Source organism: Cynocephalus volans, chromosome 9, assembly GCF_027409185.1.
Source record: "Cynocephalus volans isolate mCynVol1 chromosome 9, mCynVol1.pri, whole genome shotgun sequence".
Taxonomy (NCBI): domain Eukaryota; kingdom Metazoa; phylum Chordata; class Mammalia; order Dermoptera; family Cynocephalidae; genus Cynocephalus; species Cynocephalus volans.
In genome coordinates this window covers 130,504,693-130,521,401 of record NC_084468.1, presented here as the reverse complement: position 1 = coordinate 130,521,401, position 16,709 = coordinate 130,504,693, and the positions used below count along the sequence as shown (strand labels likewise).

General features: G+C 35.9%; 1 protein-coding gene across 2 annotated transcripts in view; it reads right to left on the bottom strand.

Moving 5' to 3' along the window:
- Window positions 1-16,709, bottom strand: part of ARHGAP10 (Rho GTPase activating protein 10) — a 300,664-nt gene that overhangs the window by 136,766 nt on the left and 147,189 nt on the right. For both annotated transcript variants that reach the window (XM_063107709.1, XM_063107710.1), the window contains exons 11-12: window positions 3,879-3,960; window positions 925-970 (exon numbers count right to left, since the gene is read on the bottom strand). In XM_063107709.1, coding sequence (XP_062963779.1) covers window positions 925-970; window positions 3,879-3,960 — 128 coding nt within the window. The remainder of the gene's footprint in view (window positions 1-924; window positions 971-3,878; window positions 3,961-16,709) is intronic.

Below are 16,709 nucleotides of genomic sequence, written 5' to 3'. Positions count from 1 at the left end.
AGTTTTAACCTCCCTATAACAAAAAAAGAAAGAGGGGAAAAAAGAGGGAAGGAGGGAGACAAAGGAGAGAAGGAGACAGGAGAAGGGAGAGGGAATGAGAAGGTGCTTCCGTGGATCCACCCTTCCATGGCTCCACCCTTCCATGGCTCGCTGTCATTTTCCAGTGCCAAGCTACATGAGATGTCTTTATTCAAGCACTGGCTCAAGTCATCATGATTATTTTTAAATCATACGTTACATAACATAGTGTTTTCAAACTGTGGACATTTGACAAATGTCTCCAAATATATCAAAAGTTAATTCATAAAGAACCCAGCAAATCTGATTACATTTTTGCTCATCTTAGTAAAAATTAAGAGCACAGAGCTAGGCAGTACTTCATTTTCCTCTAGTACATAGAATGCACGTGAAGATCATTGTCCTAGAATATTTGAGTATGCTTAGTTGTTACTCGTTGCTATGTTCCAAGGTACCATTGTACTACTTGTACAGCCCATACTTAGAGACTAGAAGGATGAAAGATATGAAGGGTGGGGGTGAGGGGGGTTAAGAATGGGGTCCTGGTAAACAGCTCCTACCCACAGGAGCTTACAACTTAGGAAGTTGAAGGCTGCATACCTGAAACTCTTAAATGATTATTTATGGCTGTGAATAAATATCAAAGTGAATTGTAGAGAAAGCATTTTAGGTCTTGCAGGGAAAGAGAAAAACTCATAGAAAAGTTCACAGATCGGAAAGATCAATGAGGGTTATAGCAGTCCAAGAAACTCTGAGGAGGTCCCCAGTGGATGAGACAGAATACAGAGGGCTAGCTTGGAGAAGGTGCAGAGAGTGAGCCCCAGCAACAGTTTGACATCAGCAATGGACACAAAGTAGCTCATGAAAATGGATGATGAACAGTCATTTTTATAAATAGGCACTTACTTCCTTCTGGTCTTGGAATGATGGCTCTATTAAAACTATGGAACAGCTAGTGAAAGAGAGAAAAGGGAAAAAAAATATTTTTAACAAATCAATACAAAGTATTCAAGTAGGCACACTTAGGACCATGCAAATAATACATTTTCATAAACATGATATTGCTTAATGTGGTATAAGAAGAAATATATTTGGTCTTTATCTCTGCTTCCTGGCACAGAGCTCCTAAGCCCTTGGAATTTCCTGAGTCATAGGAATGTCTTTTGCTATTCATAAGGAGTCTCTTTTGATCACACCAGAGTGTAGGATCATGAGGTCACTTAGAATAGGGCCCCTAGACAGCCTCTTAGAGGGTTAGGACTTTCAGCCTCACCAGGAAAATGTTTGGGGACAGAGCTTGAAATCAAGCTTTATAAAAACTCTTAAACAATGAGATTTCATGAGCTGCCAAGGTGGTGAACACATCGAGGTACCAAGAGTGAGGTGCCCACACAGAGGGATGGGAGCTCTACACGCCCACTCCCCTCACTTCACACCTTGCCCTGTACAGCTCTTCCACCTGGCTGTTCCTGAGTTGTATCTTTTATTTTATTTTATTTTATTTTATTTTTTTGTCGTTTTTTTGTGACCGGCACTCAGCCAGTGAGTGCACTGGTCATTCCTATATAGGATCCGAACCCGCGGCGGGAGCATCGCCGCACTCCCAGCGCAGCACGCTACCGAGTGCGCCACGGGCTCGGCCCCTGAGTTATATCTTTTATCATACACCCGTAAAGGATTTCCCTGAGTTCTGTGACCAAGTTATCAAACCCAAGGAAGGGATCGTGGGAAGCCCCAACTTATAGCCAGTCAGGCAGACGTACAGGAGGTCTGGATTTGCAAATGGCATCTCAGGTGGTGGCATTCTTGTATGACTGAGCTCTTAACTTGTGGGCTCTCATGCTAAATCCAGGTAGATAGTGTCAAAATTGAGTTAAATCATAGGATATCCAGCTGGTGTCCAAGGAATGGTCAGTTTAAGAAAAAAGCCACACATCTGGTGTCAGAAATATCTGCGTGAGAACACAGAGAAACACTGTTGTGTTTTCTCAGCTAATTACATATTATCATGTACTTACACGCAAAGATAAGTAACAAAACAGGACATTGCTGCATCATGTTTTCCTCACTGAGGTATGCCAAACTAGCAAATATAAGATGAAGGGGCCATGGTCTTTCAGGAACTTATTAAAAGTTTATGTAAATTTAACATGCTCAGCCTCCCAGCTATAGGACACCAAAGAAAATGCTGCATTGTAACCAATCAGGTGAAGTTCATTTTTTCACCACTATTTCTAAAATCTGGTATTTACTTAAGAGATAATCCTGCCCATAATTTAAATAACTATATCTGAAATAGCAAGGTGATAATTCTGGCCAGCCACAAAGAATTCTAATGCTGGCCCATTGTTTGCAAAGCATATGGCACGTGCAAAAAATAGCTGGTACGTTAAGTGTCCCCATATAAACACATAGCTGAATACTGTCTGAAGATTTGCCTTTGACTGTTTATCTCTGAGTTAATCACTTGGCTCTTTGCTCTAAAGGAGGGATTATACGTCTTCAAGGTTACATTGCCACTGGCAACAGACTTATTTCTCAATGACTTAGTCATGTGATCTTTCTGCTATGCAAACTCAATTTCCAAAGTACTTATTGAATCTCTAGGGAGAGATTCTAGTTAGTGCACTGCCTTTACTAAACAGGATTAGTATAACCTGTTTTGGGTCTCAGTAACCAACAACACTGTAAATACTTGACTCCCAGGTAGAAATTTCAAGGACAAATTGAGAATAAATAGAAATAAAACTACACAGGCTAACTGCAGCTCAAATATGGTATTTGACATACAAATGTGATTATTGCTTTTTTTGCAAGGGTGATCTATTCCCCTATGCAGCATCAATTTTTTAAATATATTCATTTGGGTTTTCATTTTTCAAATACCACATCAAGATTGCCACACGCACTGCTGACCAGCTTCCTCACCCCCACTTCCCACACTCTCACCAATGTGCTCTCTGTGACCATGAGATAACATTATCTTTCACTCATTACAAAAGCTCTATTCTGCAACCTCTCTTTCTACTGTGTATAACACCTCTTCCACTTTTCAAACCACATTCTTTACCTTTTTCTAAACCTTGTTGAAATGGCAAACATTTTCCGGATAAGTCCTCTTGGTACCTCCATTGGGAGTTTATTTAGTCATAAAATCCTAAGCAGAATTTATTTAAATCGGTTCTACGGTGTTTTCTATACTCATCCACAGTAAATCTTCAATTCAATATATGATCTTCCAAATTCTCAACTCCCAAAGGCCACTCCTCCACCAAAATGAAAGTAGTGCTTAAATAAAGTAACAAACAGACTGAATTCTGGTGCTCCTAGCTCTATATCACTACCTTTAATTTATTCCTCAAAGCAATATGAGTACAGAGGCTTATTCACTGAGATGACATAATACTGCATACTGTAAGCCATTAGACTAAACCATAAGTTGTTAAATCAAGCAAAATAATTACGGCAGTCACTTATAACATTGCCTCCAGTGCCTCATATTTACTGTTCCATCTTCACTGGAATCAAAACACAATGCAAGCACTTATGATATTCATCACCCAAAGTACTGTCAGGTAGGAAAGAAGAAACTGAGAATTTAGATGACTTCCTCAAGCAAAGCTAATCAGAATGGCAAAATCAAGTGAAATCAGGAATGAAAACTAATGATATACAGTCGTATGTGTACTGCTGTTACCCCAAGCCAAATTACTAGAATGTTGAATGCTTCCAAGTTGAATTCAAATACCAGTTTCAGTGGGGAACTTTTCTCAAGTACTATAAAACAAAAACGACATAAAAATAAGTACAAGTCAACTCTAAAGAATCTGAAATAAAGTTCAACCATTGATTATTCTTACAGCTTCTTTTCCACCCAGAGCTTCCAACCACTGTTTCCTTTCCTCTTCAGAAAACGCCTGCATGGTCAAGGAAATACCAGGCCTGAAAGACACCAGTAACAGATCAGGTTACCTCTTGGACACTAAAAGAAATCCTCCTTTCTTATTTCCTAAGGTTTTATTGTGATAATTAGGTTTGTTTTTTGTCTTTTGGGTTTTTTTTTAATTTTTAACTATGGTAAAATACATATAACATAAAACTTACCATCTTAATCATTTATACAGCATTAAATACATTCACACTGTTGTACAATCATCATCACTATCCATCTCCGAAACTTTTTTTCATCTTGTGAAACTAAAGCTCTGTACCCATTAAACAATAACTCCCCATCGCTCCTCTCCCACCCCTGGCAACCACCATTCTACTTTCTGTTGCTATGAATTTGACTATTCTGTGCAAGTAAAATCATACAGTATTTGTCTTTTTTGTAACTGGCTTATTTCACTTAGTATAATCCATGCTGGAGCATGTGTCAGAATTTCCTTCCTTTTTAAGGCTGAATAATATTCCATTGCGTGTATATACCACATTTCTTTTATCCACCCATACATCCATGGACATGGGTTGCTTCTGCCTTTTGGCTACTGTGAATAATGCTACTATGAACATGTGTGTACAAGTATCTGTTTGAGTCCCTGCTTTCAATTCTTTTGGGTATATACCCAGAAATGGAATTGCTGGATCATATGGTATATACAGATGGATACACAGATGGCAAAAAAGCATAAGAAAATATGCTCCCCATATGTCAGAGAAATGCAAATTAAAATAACGAGATACCACAACATACCTATTAGAATGGTCAAAATCCAAAACACTGACAATACCAAATGTTGATGAGAATGTAGAGAAACAGTAAGTCTTATTCATTGCTAGTGGGAATGAAAAATGGTACAGACACTTTGGAAGACATCTTGGCCATTTCTTACAAAAGAAAACACACCCTTACCACATGACCCAGTAATCACATTCCTTGGTATTTACCCAAAGGAGTTGAAAACTCATGTCCACATAGAAACCTGCTCATCAATGTTTATAGTGGCTTTATTCATAACTGCCAAAACTTCGAAGCAACCAAGATGTCCCTCAGTAGGTAAATGGATTAATACACTGTGATACATCCACACAATGGACTATTATTCAGTGCCAGAAAGAAATAATTCAGAGTCATCCCCTAAGCTGAGAAGGCACTTAGGAGACAAAAAGCACACTTTGGATGAGCTAAGATCGGCCTCGTCACTGGTCCTATAAACCAGCTGGAGAGTGGCACAACAGAAAGCTGGAGGCACAGACCAGGGTCCAGACACACAAGGCCTTTTTCACCGTGCTAAGTACGAGGCTTATCCTAAGTGTCAGTGAAGGTTTTTAGTTGGGGAATAACATGATCAAATTAAAACTGTACATGAACACTCTAGCTGCTGAATGGAGAGTGGACTGAAGATAGGCAAGAACGTCTGCAAAGAGATGTTAGAATACTGGAAGGATACAAAAGAACAGCAAACTGAAGGAGAAAAAATGAATGGGCTTGAGAAATATTCCAGAAGTGCTTCTACATGCTATGGGTGAGAAAATGAGTAAGAAAACTGTCACCCCAAGAATGAAGAATAAAAAACAGATCAATTACAACACAGCATTGATAACTAGTAAAGGGATTCAGTGAAGGCCAAAAACAATTGTAGCAAATAAGGACTTGATATACTTTTACTCACAAAATCAGACAATGAGCCTAAACGATCCTTGTACTCTAGTCTCTCTTTGTTTTCCCCTAAGGTTTTTCACTGATGTTCCTATTTGAGGGGTAATGATACTACTTACAGGTAAATAGTTGGATATTCTTAACCAAGTTACACACAGAGCAGCAGATAGAGATGTTGGATAGGAGGGAGAATGATTGATTCTGGTAACTTAGAACACAATGAAATAAGTGGTAAATATGAACGGTTTAAAGAAAAAAGCAATTGTCAGGGTTCAGATCACATAGCCGGATAAAAATCACATCTAGATAAAAATCCAATGTGGCATAAAAACTAGTCTTATTACATGCCTTGCTTCTAAGCTCAGTGAGTCAAACTTAAGCCACCTAGCCCTTTACCGAATACAGCAGAGAACAAACTTGTTGAAAGATTAAGTAGAATAGATACAAGGAAAAAATTCTATTTGTTTACATTTTCGCAAATAATATCATGGTAACTTTAAAAATTCCACTACTGAGATTTAATTCATCATACCACGCATTCTTCAGGACACGTCACACTTGCAACACATTACTTTAAAATTAAAAGGATGGACCACTTCCGTGTGTGTGTGTGTGTGTGTGTGTGTGTATTCTTGGAGTGACAGTTTTCTTACATATAGCATGTGTGGGTATGTATACATACACACACACACACACACACACACACACACACACACACACACACGTATATATTATATAAAGGCTGGGTTCCCATCCTATCACAAAGACTGCTCATATTCATCCTCTATTTACTGAGCCCCTACCTCTACAACATTAGAGTGGGAAAAATAAAATGCAGGGCACTAAAACATGCTTCAACCATTTTAACTTTCTTGAGTTTCTTTTTTTAGCAATTGCTAGGAAATCATTAAACAAAAATGAGACTTTAGGAAACATTGGATACATTTCAAACTGCAGTATTAATAGCATATCACTATTAAACTAAACTATATAAATTCTGCAGTTTTTGAAACAAACAACAGACATGTTTTATTAAAAAAATTTAATGGATGATATGGTTTGAATGTGTCTACCAAAGGTCTATGTATTAGAAACAATCCCTATTGTGACAGTGTTAAGAGTGTGGAAGACAGTTTTACGGTAATTGAAAGGTGGGTCCTTGATTAGATTGGGAGAACTATGCCCTTCTAAATGGATTGATCCATTCATGGAGTAAGGGGCATGCTTCTGATGCCTTTAAAAAAGGAACAAGTAAGGAGGTTACTCTCTCTCTGCTCAAGCCATCTTCCATGTGATAGATACCCTGCATCACTGTGCAGAGTCACCACCAACAAGGCCCTCACCACATGTGTTCCCTGGACTTTGGACTTCCCAGCCTCCAAAACTGTAAGAAACAAATTCTATTTCTTTATAAATTACCCAGTATCAGGTATTTTGTTGTAAGCAACAGAAACTGACTAATACAGTGAATATATAGGACAACACGGCAAAAATAAGAATAGTAAAGAACAGAAAATTTTACAACAATGTACTGGAGTACTCACATTCAAAGAAAGAGGCAGTAATTACATCTTCATGTTATAGAAAAATTAAAGTAATAACATTAGTGACTCCTCCATTGGAGCTATAATTAGAACTGAGAAAGTTATAATCTGGGGTTCTTGGAGACAATATTGTTGCAATGCATTATAGTGGTTCAGCTGAGAACATAGACATTCTCTTGTTTATCTCATAATTCATTTCCAAACTATAACCTGAGTACCTACTATGTACCAAAAACTTTGACGTGCTCTGAATAATTCACCATACACAGTGAGTCAAAACCAATTCTTGGGGAATACAGAGGCAACAGTATAATCTTCATGATCAAAAAAAATAAACCAGGTAAAAGAGCGCAAACTGCCAGAATAGTCTTTATTTAAAACCATCATTATTATCTGTAGATCATAAGGTTGGGAATTGAAATCTAAAGAAACACTTACGTTAAACAAGTTCTTGTTCTTAAACCACCATCTCAATCTCTTTTCATTCACTAATTTAAAAAACATACCTACTATTAATAAGCATCAGGCACCACCTTAGGCCCAAGCTTGGGAAGCAGTCCAGGGAGCTATTGTCTGTTTTCTACATTTTATCCCATATCTACTAATTCTCTTTTAATTGCATTTTTATAGTTCTATCAAAGTATGTGGAAGACACGTTTTCCTTGTGTTTTACCTGACAGATTATTCAGCTTGTAAATTCAGAAAATATAAAAAAAGATAAGTAGAAAAAAACATTCACAAGACAAGTAGGATGGAGGAGTTGTTAAGTAAAAAAACTAAGCAGCAGCTACCAAACCTTATAATGGTAACAATCAGGAATACTGTAATGTTTTTCTAAGAGGAATATTTAAGAGGAAAGGGAAAAAACTAAACCAACATGTTACTAAAAAACCTGCCCTAAATTTTATTATGAGTAGGGGAAAGTGCCAAAACCAAACAAAAGACTTTTAAAGGTTACGGAAGTGTAGCAGTTATACTCAGTTTCTCATAAGGGTTCCTGGGGGAAAAAATATAAGGTACAAATCTATGAATCATCTATTTTTCCAGAGATGACAAAAGTATGTAGCCTGATTTTACTCAAGGTGAAGTCTTTATAATAACGTCATTCTTCTGTCTACCTAAAAAGCGTTTCAAATGGAGCAAGTGAGCAATGATACAGTCAGAAGTAGGATTATACATTCCAATAACAGTGAATTCAATCAATCAATAATTAGAGAACTGCTGCTTCTGCTTAGAATGTAGAAAATTATGAGAACACCATTCCCACCTTAACACCAAGAACAAGACGGAGAACTTACAAAATCACAGTTTTTAAAAAACTCATCTAAGAGCTGAAGATGCAAAAAACCTAATGAACCAAAATCTAGAAAGCCACAAACCCCTCCTTGGAGAGAAGATAAATTCACACACAAAGATATACACACATACACAAAAAATGGCTGCTTTCATCCTTAGTGGAGCAGCAAGATAAAGAGGAATCCATCAGAGACAGAGAAAACAGTGGAATTTAAACAAAATTTTAAAGGTAGAGTACAGGCTGGTGTGATGGTTTCAAATTACTAGGAGACCTACGCACAAAGAGAGTCTGAACCTACCTTCCAACTCCCATGAAGTTCCACAGGACTTCATAAGTGCTCATGAGAAAGTCTGAGAGCAGGACTGAAAGAGACCACGCCTAAGTTGTGTGTTCTAAGTATGAGGCGCAAAGCAGAACTGAGAAAACCTCCCGGTACCCCATGCCATCTCTGAGTAGGACACAGAGGCCTCTTGTGGATGGTGTAGGAGCAGGAGAGCTGAGACAGATGGTCCCACAGGCACAGACATGTAGGGCATGCTGAAGATGGAGGACGGGACAGGAGAGCTGAAACAAACCTTCCAGAGAAGGTTCTGATGGCGTCCTCGAACCCCATGAAGCCTGTGAAAAACTGAATCTAACTAAGACAGCAACAATGCCAAATCTCAGCTCCGCTACAAATTCAGCCCTACGCATTAAGCGAGCTGACAGAAGAACAGGTATGACCTTTCCCAGGCATAAATATCACTTCCTTTAGTCTCTATTGTTCTCACACACACAATACCTGGCATTCAATCAATAGATTATGAGACATGCAAAGCAGCAAGAAAATGTAACCCAGGATCAAGAAAAGTTGCAGTCAAGAAAACCAGACAAAGAAATAGTGAAGACATTAGAAAAAAGTAAGCAAGAAAACTAAAAACAACTATAAGTATGTTAAAGGATCTAGGGCAAAAGGAGGTTAACATGCATAAATTGGTGGGGATTTTCAGTGCAAAGATGGAAATTATTAAAAGGAGGCAAATGTATATACCAAAAATGGAAAATAAAATAAGAGTGAAGAATTCTTTGAAAAGGTTTAACACAGCAGAGGAAAGATTCAGTGAATGTGAAGATGGATCAACGGAAGTGTTCCAAACTGAGACACAAATGCAAACCAGGTGGGCCAAGTGGAACAGAGAATCTGAAACCTCCAGGGCAATATCAAATGGTCTAACACAAGGTAATTAGAGTCCCAGAAAATGCAGAAAGAAAACTGGGAAGAAGAAATATATGAAGAGGTATTTGCTAAGATTTTCTAAAAGTGATAAGAATATCAACCCACCTATCCAAGAACCTCAGTGGACCCTAAGCAGGACAAAACAAAGAAAACCGTAAAAATCACAAAAGGAAAATCTTGAAAGCAGCAAGAGAAAGAAGCCATATAGGGCAACAAATATAAGAAAGATGAATGATTTATCATCAGAAAACAAATAGAGGCCTGAAGACTATAGAATGACTTCTTTGAAGTACAGGGGGGAAATCTATCAATCTAGAAATCTATATCCATCACAAATGAAAGCAAAATAAAGACATTTTCAGAGAGACAAAATATGAAAAATTTTTTTTCCAGCAGACCAGCATTACAAGAAATGCTCAAATTAAGTTGGCTTAAGGAACTTAAGAGAATGGTGTAAGACAGAAACCCAGTGCTGCAGAAAAGAGTGAAGAAAACTAGAAAGGGTAAATAAACATGTTGGTGGAAAATAATTACAAATTACACACATGTATGTATATACACATATGTAAAAAAAATTCATTTAAAAGAACACTGATTATTGATTTCATAAAGTAAAAGTAGTAACGTATATTGCTTCATAGTGTATATAGTTCATATGCTATGTAGTTCATGGTTTCATAATGTATATAGAATTAACATATAAGGCACAGAGGGCAAAAGAATGGTAATTAGAAGGTCACTGTTCTGTGGTTCTTGTACTGTTTATGAAGAAGTGGATACTATGATAATTTTAAAATGCATGTTATCTCCTGAGATAACAGAAGCCTAGAAAAATACACACACAAAAAATAACTAAAAATCAACACAGGAGATAAAACAGAATACTAAAAAATACTCAATTCACCAAAATAAAGGTAACAAGGAAGAAAGGAGCAAAAAGAACAAATAGAAAAGAAAATCAAGATAGGAGGCTTAAACCCACACATATCAAAAATTACTTTATATATAAATTAAATAAAACCCTGATTAAAAAGCAAAGACTAACAGATTTTTTTTAAGTAGGACTCAATTACATGTTGTTTATTTTTTAAAAAGTTTAAACGTGAACACACAAACAGGTAATAGGAAAAGGATAATAAAAAGGTACTATGTGAACACAGTATAAGAAAGCTGGTGTGGCTCTATTAATACAGAGAAGGCAGCTATCAGGATAACTATTAGCAGAAACAGAGAGACATTTCATAATGATAAAAAGGGTCGTTTTATTAAGAAATCATCAGATGCACACACATAAAAGAAAAAGATCTTTTTAATATTTAATACCTGCACATGAAACAAAAATTGACACTATTAAAGGGAAATAGACAAGTCCTAGTCATAGAGATTTTAACATATCTATTTCAGTAACAGTATCAAAAAAGTCAATATAGACTATGTGAGCAACACTATCAACCAACCTGACCTAATTGACACTTGGAGAAAACGACACTCAACAGCAGCAAAAAAACTCATTGATCTCAAGTGCACATGAAACATTTACTTAAGTGAAACCACATCTGAGGCTGTTAAACAAGTCTAATACATTTCTAAGTATTAATAAAATACAGACTATGCTCTCTGACCAAAAGAGTACCAAAGTAGAAAAAACAATTATAAACAATTATAATTGTTTTAATTGTTAAGGTTAATATTAATAACCTTAATTAATAATATTGTTAATTGTTAATATTAATTAAGGTTATGTTTAACCTTAAAAACCTTGTTTATTAAGGTTTATACTTAATAAACCTTTAAGTATGACTTATCAAGAAGAAACAAAACAAAAATCTCCAATATAAAGCATAAAAGAGGTATCACTACAGATACTACAGATATGAAAAGAACAAGTAGATATTATGAAGAATTGTGTGCCAAAGGCAACAACTTAATGTAAATAAACTCTTGAAAACCACAATTTAACGTAAGACTAGAAAATCTGAATACCCTTATACCCACAAAATAAATTGAATCTGTAATTTTTAAACTCTCCACAAAGAAAACTCCAGACCAAGGTGAATCACCTCAAGCACTTAAAAAAGAAATAATACCAACATTACCCAAACAGATTCAGAAAAAGAAAAGGGAAAACTCCCCAACTCTTCCTGAAGCCATAATAACCCTTCTACCAAAATCAGACAAGGACATTTTTTTAAAAAGAACATAATACACAGTATCTCTCATAAACATACCTACAAAAATCCTTAACCAAATATTAGCAAAATGGATGTAACGATATATAAAAAGTTAGTACATCGTGACCAAGCAAATCTTTTATCAGGAATGTGAAGTTAGTGTTAAAATACAATGCAATTCACCACATTAACGGATTAAAGAAAAATATTTAATGATCATTTCAATAGACACTAAAACATTTTTCTTTTTCAAAACTCAAGCCTATTCATGATTAAAACTAGGGACAGTAATTTCCTCGACATGAAAAAAAGGCATCTACAAAAAATGTTCAGCTAATGTCACACTTTAGAGTGAAATAATGAATGCTTTTTCCCTAAGGCAAAATGCCCAATATCACCACTTCTACTCAACATTTTATTGGATGTCACAGGCAGTGTAAAAACGCAAGTAAAATAAATAAGAGTCATACAGATTGAAAAGAAAAAAATAAAGCTGTCTTTATTCACACATGATATCACTGTGTACATAAAGAAAATCCTAAAGAAACTGGCAGAACTAACAGAACTAATAAGTGAATGTTGTAGGATACAAAAATCAACTACATTTCTGTACACTCAAAATGGCCAGTTGGAAAATAAAATGTAAAACAAGTATCTTAAAATTAACATCCAGAAACATAAAATACTTATGGAAGTTTAATAAAAAGGAGCCCATTACTAAGAAAAATTAGAGATTTAAGGGAATGAAAAGTCAATGCTCATGAATTGTAAGGCTCTATATTGATCATACTGACCTATGAGTTTTAGGGGTTTGTTATGTGTTTCTGTGTGGTTTTTTTAAAAGACATTAATTTTAAATTTACATGAAAATGGAAAGGATCTACAATAGCCAAAATAACTTTTACATGAACAGGGAAGTTATATTACCTTCAGCTACAGTAATTGTGATAATGTGGAACTGGCAAAAGGATAAACAAAGAAATGGAACAGAACAGAGAATCTAGAAACAGATCTACACATATACAGTTAAACGATTTTTTACAATGGTGCCAAAACAATTAAATGAGGGGAAAGTATCAACAAATGGTGCTAGAAATACTGGTTATCTATATGGGAAAAAATAAGTAAACCTCAACCCCCATACCTCACACAGTACAGCCCCCAAAAATCTTCACAAACCATAGACTAATTATAAAGCTTTCATAAGAGAAGGTGGAAAATTCTTTTCACAACTCTAGGGTAGAAAAAAATTTCCCAGAGCTAAAAGCTCTACCGATAAAATTTTCAAAACTTGATAATTTCAACTTCATCAAAATTAAAATGTTGTTTTCACCAAAAGACACCATTAAGAAAATAAATAGGCAAGCCACAGATCAGAGAAAATAATCACAATTAATATATCTGATGAAGGATTTGTATCCAGAATACTTAAAAGAATTTCTAAAATTCAACAACAGAAAGAGCAACGCAATTTTTCAAAGCAGCAAAAGAGTTTAACAGACCTGTCACAATAGAAGAAATATAAAAGGCCAATAAGCACATAAAAAAAGTGTTCAATGTCTTTAATCATAATTGGCTAAGATGAAAAAGATTAACAAAATCAAAGGTCATAAGGAAGTGGAGCAACTGGAACTCTCATACGCTGCTGGTAGGAGGGTAAAACTACTTTGAAAAATTCAATTTCCTAAAAAGTCAAACATGTATATACCATAAACCCAGCAATCCCATTCAAAGGTATTTATCCAAGACAGATGAAAAGATGTATCCACAAAAACCCTTGTACAAAATTGTTCATTCCAGCTTTATTCACAAAAGCTAAAAATTTTTCTATGATCCACACTCCAATGTCCTTTAGCACACATTTTAAAATTAAATCCATATTAATGTCGATTCAGATTCCCATTTAAATATCAGAACCAATATAAAATGTGGTTTTCAATATATCACTATCAATGATACCATCTTTAGGGTAAAATCTTACACTCTATGAAAAACACAGAAGCCTTTATATAAGAAATGCTGTTTCTAATTCTAACCATTCCATGTTCTACCAATTCCATTTAAATTCTTTAAAAATAATTTCTGTACCTATTCTCTCTCCAGTGGAATCTGAGTAGAAGTCTTGAATGACTCACCATCTTTAAGACGATAAAGCCACACAGAGTCCTTTCCATTTGGCTTTACGGTAGCCCCCCCTTTTCTGCAGTTTCATTTTCTGTGGTTTCAGTCACCCATTGTCAACTGAGGTCCAAAAACAGGTGAGTACAGTAAGATATTTTTAGCGAGAGACTACATGCACATAACTTTGTGGCTGGCTACTGTTAATCTCTTATTGTGCCTAATTATAAAGTAAACTTTATCACAGGTATGTACATAAAGAAAAAAAATAGTACATACAGCATTTGGTACTCTCCAAAGTTTCAGGCATCCACTGGGGGTCTTGGAACATATCTCCCGCAGTAAGGGGGGACTACTGAAGTCCATCGCCTATACTATAACCAAATTGAGCCACATATACTTTAATTGAAATATATACCTCATAGATATATTTATGTAAAAGAAAGCAGTTTAGTACCATTCAATTCAACAAGCATTTGTTGTCTTATCAAATGCTTTAAAAGCGGGACTTCTCAACAATAGTACTATTACCATTTTGGACTAGATGATACTTTGTTGTGGGGACTGTCCTGTGCACTGGAGGATGTTAGCAGCATAGCTGGCCTCTACCCACTAGATGTCAGTAGCCACTGCCTGCCCTCTGCCAACCACAACTCCTCCCTCAACACACACGTGCACACACAGACACACAGTTATGACAATCAAAATGTCTCCATATATTGCCAAATGTCCCCTGGGAGCAAAATAGCCCACGGTTAAGAACCTCTGATTTCAAGGACTATTGCAACATGTTTTCTCAAGACTTCCTATGATTTATTTTGCTTTGGGCCTCCCTTCCTCTGAGTTTCCAAACTATTAACTAATCCTCAAGAGTCAATTTAAAAATCACTTTCTATAGTAAGCTTTCCCAGCCAGCCTCACTCCCTAATGCTTCTCCACTCTCACAGCACCATGGACCTCTGAATTGTTATTTGTTTGTGAACCCTCCTGGTCTGTGAACTCCCTTAAGTTCAGGCCTACTCGTTTCTGGTTTACTCTTGCATTCTCGATGCCAAACACTCAATAATCATCTAGGTGCCTAGATGAGATGCACTAAAAAATACTTACAAATATTACTAAACTTAATGTGTTACATAAACATTATTATTCTGTCTATTTGCATGGGTATCTGGAAGCAACATACTCTTAATTCTTTTAAAGTGAGGAACAGTATAGTTCCACACACACAGATGCTAAATAAAGTCATCGGTATAAAATCACTCTAAACCTATGTTTCAGATACACAGGTGTTCTCCCCCTCTTGTCATCATAAAAATATAAATGGGTGAATTATAAAAGTAAGAAGCATCTTGCCATCCTTTCAAGAGTGATCTACTAGAACTAGGTAAAACCAAACCAAATACAATATTTGAAATGTCAGATTTATGAGAGCAAAATGGGAAGCATTTTCTTTAAGCAGTGCCTGAATGTGATGTGTGGGAGAACTTCACAGAATGGTACTTATTTATCAAGCAAATGTGTGTGGGGGGGGTCACAGCACAATGTGGCACGTGGCAAGAATGCCAGTGAAGCTAAAAGCACTTTATGTAACAAAATTGTTGGGGCGGGAAGAGGCTGATCTTTTCAGGGAAGAAAGCTACATCTCCTGACAGAGTAATCTTGCCATGGAGAAAACAATTATACAAATATTATTTTTCCAACCTAAAATGAGTGACATGTTCATTTCACAGCCCATAGTATTTGAAATGTGGCTGGCACGAAGCCGTGAACGTTTATAGTCATTTAAGACCCTTATTATAGTTATAGTACTTCTTTATTTGGAGCTGTGTTCCTTTTAAAACAAAAAAACTTTATTGAGATATAATTCACACCATAAAATTTACTCACTTAAACTGTACAATTCAAAAGCTTTTAATACATTCAGAGACTTGTGTAACCATTGCCAAAATCAATTTTAGAACGTTTTTATCACACCGGGAGGGAAGAAATTTTACCCATTAGTAGTCACTTCCCATTTCCCTACAAACCCCAGACCTAGGCAACCACTGATTTACTACCCTTCTATACAGATTTGCCTGTTCTGGACAATTAGCATAAATGGAATCATGTAATATGTGGTCTTTTATGACTGGTTTCTTTCACATAGCATGATGTTTTTATAGTTCTTCCTTTTTATTGCTAAATCGTTTTCCATTGTATGGATACACATTTATCCATTCATCAGTTGATAGACATTTGGGTTGTTTCTACTTTTTGACTATTATGAATAAATGCTCCTATGAATATTCATTTACAAGTTTTGGTGCAAACATTCATTTTCATTTCTCTTTAGTACATAGCTAGGAGCAGAAATTCTGGGTCAAATGGAACCGTTATGTTTAACTTTTTAAAGAACTGCCAAACTGCTTTCAAAGCAGCTACACCATTTTAAATTCCCACCCTCAATGCATGAGGGTTCCAATTTCTCCATGTCTTCGCTAACATTTGTTACTATCTGATTTTTTACTTATGGCCATCCTACTGAGTATGAAGTGGTATCACTCTACGGTTTTGATTTGCATTTTCCGAATGGATGATGATGTTAAGCATCTCTTCATGTGCTTATTAGCCACTTGCATCTTTTCTCTGGAGAAATGTCTAATTCAGATCTTTTGCTCATTTTTTAAAAAATTTTATTTGTCTCGCTGAGTTATGAGTTCTTTATATATCATGGAAACAAGTCCCTTATCAGACATATGATTTACAA